Source organism: Metopolophium dirhodum, chromosome 1 (assembly GCF_019925205.1).
Source record: "Metopolophium dirhodum isolate CAU chromosome 1, ASM1992520v1, whole genome shotgun sequence".
Classification (NCBI taxonomy): domain Eukaryota; kingdom Metazoa; phylum Arthropoda; class Insecta; order Hemiptera; family Aphididae; genus Metopolophium; species Metopolophium dirhodum.
In genome coordinates this window covers 35,827,871-35,832,995 of record NC_083560.1, presented here as the reverse complement: position 1 = coordinate 35,832,995, position 5,125 = coordinate 35,827,871, and the positions used below count along the sequence as shown (strand labels likewise).

Here is a 5,125-nt window from a genome sequence, read left to right as displayed (position 1 = left end):
GAAAAGTAGATTTACTAACTTCTAACATAAATTAAATCAATCATAATACAGTATAATTTAGAATATTTATTTTATGATAAAACTATTATTATTGTTTACAATCAAATCATATTATTAAGATATATTTATTGATTCTCCTATAAATTACAATCTCTTGTTGTAGCATATTGGCAACCGGTCTTTTGCCAAAATGCTAATCTTTATTTTATAAGTAACATAGCAGTTATCGATCCACCTAACCTCGGAGGTAAAAGTGCCAAACCTAAACCCGGTATCAATGACACGAAAGAGAACCCATGACTAGTTGACCTGATGATTGTGGATGCTGTTACGATTTCTTCCAAGATTGTTGAACACTGTCCGTAGTCTATATGATCCTTATTCAATGAACTGCCCATTTCTTCAAATACACCATTCAAATGCAAAGCAAACTGGCCAGATATCATCACTTGCGCCAACGTTAACGCCGCACCGGTTACAGGTATTGCGCTCAGTGTTGTCATTACCGTGTAAATAGATTCCTGTGTCATTAACGCCGTTTGTAAATCTTCGATCTGTTTATCGTTTCCACAAAACATGGAAACATTGGGTGAACATAATGCAATAGCTAACGATATGTAAAAAACCACAGAATATATTGCTTTCATTTTTATTGGCAGGTAGGTACAGCACATGTTGTGTAAATATCCCAAGCAGTTCGCCTGATATTCGTACGAGTCGCAATGTGTCGAGTGAGCGTCTGTAAACATGCAATGCATACATATTAAATATGTAGAATAAGGTAATCTGTCAAAAAGTCAATTTTTAAAAAAGTTGGACATATAGTCCAAAAATACAAAATATTTTATTAAATTTAATATTTTTTTAAAAAATGTAATTAATTTTATTAATATTACCTAAATTATATTTGAATGAAATTATTATGATGTATATATTATTCATGATTTGTTGGATGGCTGTGCTGAATACATTAAGAGTTTTAGTTTAAAAAGCCACTTAAAAGAAGTAAAACTTTTTCCCTTGAAATAATTAAACGACAGAATATCTGCTTTCGATAATGGACCAGAACACAACAAACAATGCATGAGGTCTATGGATCATATAAATGTAGGGAAAATTAAATAATCGGCACCTTAAATGTTATATTTCATCAGGTATTTTGGGTTTTTCTTATCGGTGGTTTTGTACTAATAAGTGAGCCAATTTGGACCTTTATTTATTAAAGTTTTAAATACTAGACTACGTTTAAGTTGTCAGTCCTAAGTCTGAATAAATTTTCGTGTGGGACCTTAAACCTTATTTAAATAAAAACTGAATTCAATCTTATTAATGATGAACCATTAGTTTGTGTTAATGGGGCTGAAATTAAGAAACTCGTTACAAAGTCATACATATTATTATAAATAGAGATGTAGATGATGAAAACCATAAAATTTATAATAATAAAATTGTATTATTTAAGTGCAATATGTTGTTCCTCCAATAATATAAGAGTAAGTTCAAAAATATAGAAGAACAAATCTTTCTTTTAAATATGTTAATTTAAAAAAATAGTGAATTTAAACATCCAATCACTTTACAATAATAATTATAGTTTAATAAAAATTACGTTTTCTTAAACAACGATGTATGCGAAAAATTTTTCTTTTGTCAACTCATTATTACAAATTATTGTATATAATATATTATATTATGTTAAGTTATTATTTTTATTATTTATATTTTCTTATCCTTATACCTATTAAAAATATAATAGAAATCCACTATAGTTGGGTAAGCAGGTACCTATAGGCTATATAACAATCTGATGTTTACTATATTATTATTTTTGTAGTGATCGAGGTTTGTACTGACTATTTTAGAAACCGAGCGGAGTCATTCTGTACAGAAATTGTATGTAAAAATGTAGACAAAATTACATATTAAAACCGAGAGTAATGATTTTAAATCTTTTGTTGTAATGTAAAAATGTTATTTGTAGATGGGTATAAGAAATTTTAGATATATTATTATATTTCATACACACAATGACATTTTCGAATGTAATTTTTTTGGAAAAAATCAATTTAAACAACTGTTATATCATTGACTTATAGTAAAATAAATTACCTACTTAAACCACAATCATACTACCAAAAATATTTAGTAATATTATAGGCCGACAGACCGGCTTTTCTCAGAATCATTTTTTGTACACAATGGTTTACATCATTGAAATCAAATTTAACACAATCAAATATAGTGACCTACTTGTAATCTACTGTACATCAGAGCGACACCAAATTACCCTATTTTTTTTTATTAATTGTTTTATAGTATTTGCAAAAGCCAAAAGATTTATATTTTTTAACTACAAATTAATTATTAAATTATACATTTTGTCAAAATTTGAACTTTAAATGCTTATAAAAAAAAATTGTGCTTATGTATTTTTAATATTTTTTAACTGCTATTAGAACGATATATCAGGAGCCTTTAAATTTATGACAAACTTATGGATAATCTTGTATTACATTTTGAAATCTTAGATTTAAAAAGAAAAATTTTTATGGATTTTCAACTCAAAATAATTTGCTAATTTTCGTGATTTTCCGTCTTTTGTCAAGATTAGAACTTTAAATGGTTGTAAATAAAAACTGTGACTAAGGATTTTTAAATTTTTTCATCTGCCTTCGAAGCAATAACCTACGAGCCTTCTATTAAATTTTCAAACTTTTTTACCCAACAGATAAAATTGTATTGATATTTATAGAAAAAAAAACTAAAAAAAATGGAAACTGAAAATGTCCGTAAACAGCTCAAAATAAGTCAAAATATTTGGAAAATGTTATGGTGTATAGAAAATGCTAATATAAACATTCAGTCAAAATTTCATGTACCTACGGTCATTTGTTTAAGAGTTGCAACAAAAATCAAAACAGATTTTGCGTAAAACTCCTGAGAAATTTTTACTTTCGACCTTCAAAAGTACCAACTAGATTCATTTCTTATTAGAAAAGTTACTGTTGAAAAAAATCCAAGCACTTTTACTGTCCTAAAAGGTGATAACAGACACAAAAAAATATTTAAAAAAAACACATCATTGTAAAATCAATACATTCATCGCTTCGCTCAGAATCTAAAAGTGGGGTAGTAGGCGTAACCGCTCTCTTATTTATTAGGTGTCGACTATCGAGTGTAGGTAGTAGGTACCTATTGTTTTTGAATAAGTCACTGTTGGAAGATGTGTTTAGTTTTAATACAACGATAAATATCATGCCGTACCGTCTTGTATACTTGTACAATGTACTCCCCCATATTACCCATTTTAAAATTTTTACTGGTTGTTTGTATTAGCATTTTCTATAAACAAATTTTCAAAATATTTGATTTGTTTTGATTTTCAGTTTCCAATTGTATTAGTTTTTTTTCCTATAAATGTCACAATTTTTTTTATAAGCATTTAAAGTTCAAATTTTGACAATTACATTAAAATCACAAAAATGTGCAAATTATTTTGAGTTAGAAATTCATACATTTTTTTCTTTTTAAATCTAAGATTCTAAAATATAATACAAGATTCCTTATAAGGTTATCCACCTTAATCAAAAAAAAAATGTCTTCAAGTACATCATTTTTTTAGTTTTTTTCTTCTTTTGTAGTTAAAAATGTATAATATGTTCAACTTTTATAGCTAAGGATTGAAATATTACAGCAAGGTTCCACGTAGGTATGTTATTCTGTAATCAAAAAATCTCAAAAATATAATAACACAGTTTTTTTTTATAGCTATTTTATGTTTAAATTTGGATGAAATAACATATTAAATAACGAAGAATAACGATTTTAATTATTTTGTTGTAATTTTATAATATGAATTCAACTTACTGGCAACCGTTCTAATAATAAGTAACAACTAATAACTATATAAATATAATATAAAATATCCACAGTGACAAACCGTCACCTTACCACTAAGAATCATTTTTCGTATACAATGATATTATATCATTGAATTCAAATTTAATACCATCTTTTACTTACCTTTTTAACATTAACTTTGTAGCAACGTTGTGGCTATTTCATGATGTTTTAATTTGTATGTAAGTTATGATAGTGTAAATTATTACAATAAACGCGTCACTACCCTTATGTTAAAATCTCATTACGGCGCGTAAACGCATATATTAATTATAATAATATATGGCTAAATGCTCATATTATAATATAATATTGAATATAAATTTAAATATCGTAAAATAATTAATGAATCTATTGATATTATAACTTTTATTTTGAAAACTGTCGAGTAGTTCTTAAGTATATTCATTACAGACAGACAGACAAACATCCATTTTTTAATAGTATTATTATTACCTATATAATCATAAAGAATAGAAACAAAAGGTACAATATTTTTTAAAAAAACAGACTAGGTATATAATATTGTGTTACACTTACATCACAATAATTTAGATGTGTTATGATCTAGCAATTGGGTTAACTGCTTAGTTCACAAAGTTACAGGTAGCAAGACTGATTGTAGAGGATTTCTTCAGGTAGAGTTGATAAATAATTTAGACTGGTTGAAAAGTTAGTTGTTTATTGAAAATACTCTAAGTACAATTTGACAAGTTGTTGCGTGGTCATTCGTGAAGGTGCTCGCCTGTGCTGTGGTGTTTCACGTCTAATCTACAGGCCGTTTCGGGTATGGTTTTATAGGGCTCTCTGCTCTCCCACTTCCCCCTAGTCTTTCGACATATCTGCGGATTTCACAGGACGTTGTTTAATTAATCATCAATACATTCCCACGCTTGGTCATTCAAGGATTGTGTCCTGTTATCGTGTTTGCAATATATGTTATACGCCATCCGTCACTAATCAGATACAAAACGAAAGCAAAACGATCACAATAATATATTATCATGTGTATTATTGGGTGCGTTACACCTCCCCTCTTAAAGTCATATTTTACTGTCTAAACATTATAATGTGGCTGATTTCTTACTATTCAGTACAAGCACCTTCCCTAATTTACAATTTTACATTTATAAGTTATTACAATCATGTTTACAATAATTATCATTTTACAATTACATATTTTGGTTACATTATTTCGAAATATTCTCTTTTGTATTCAAAAATA

The 5,125-nt window shown here is 27.4% G+C and overlaps 1 protein-coding gene across 1 annotated transcript; it reads right to left on the bottom strand.

The window, feature by feature from the left end:
• Window positions 1–200: 200 nt before the first annotated feature.
• On the bottom strand, window positions 201–647 carry LOC132934121 (uncharacterized). The gene has a single exon (XM_061000395.1). The coding sequence runs from the start codon at window positions 645–647 to the stop codon at window positions 201–203; it is 447 nt and encodes a 148-aa protein (XP_060856378.1).
• Window positions 648–5,125: the final 4,478 nt, after the last annotated feature.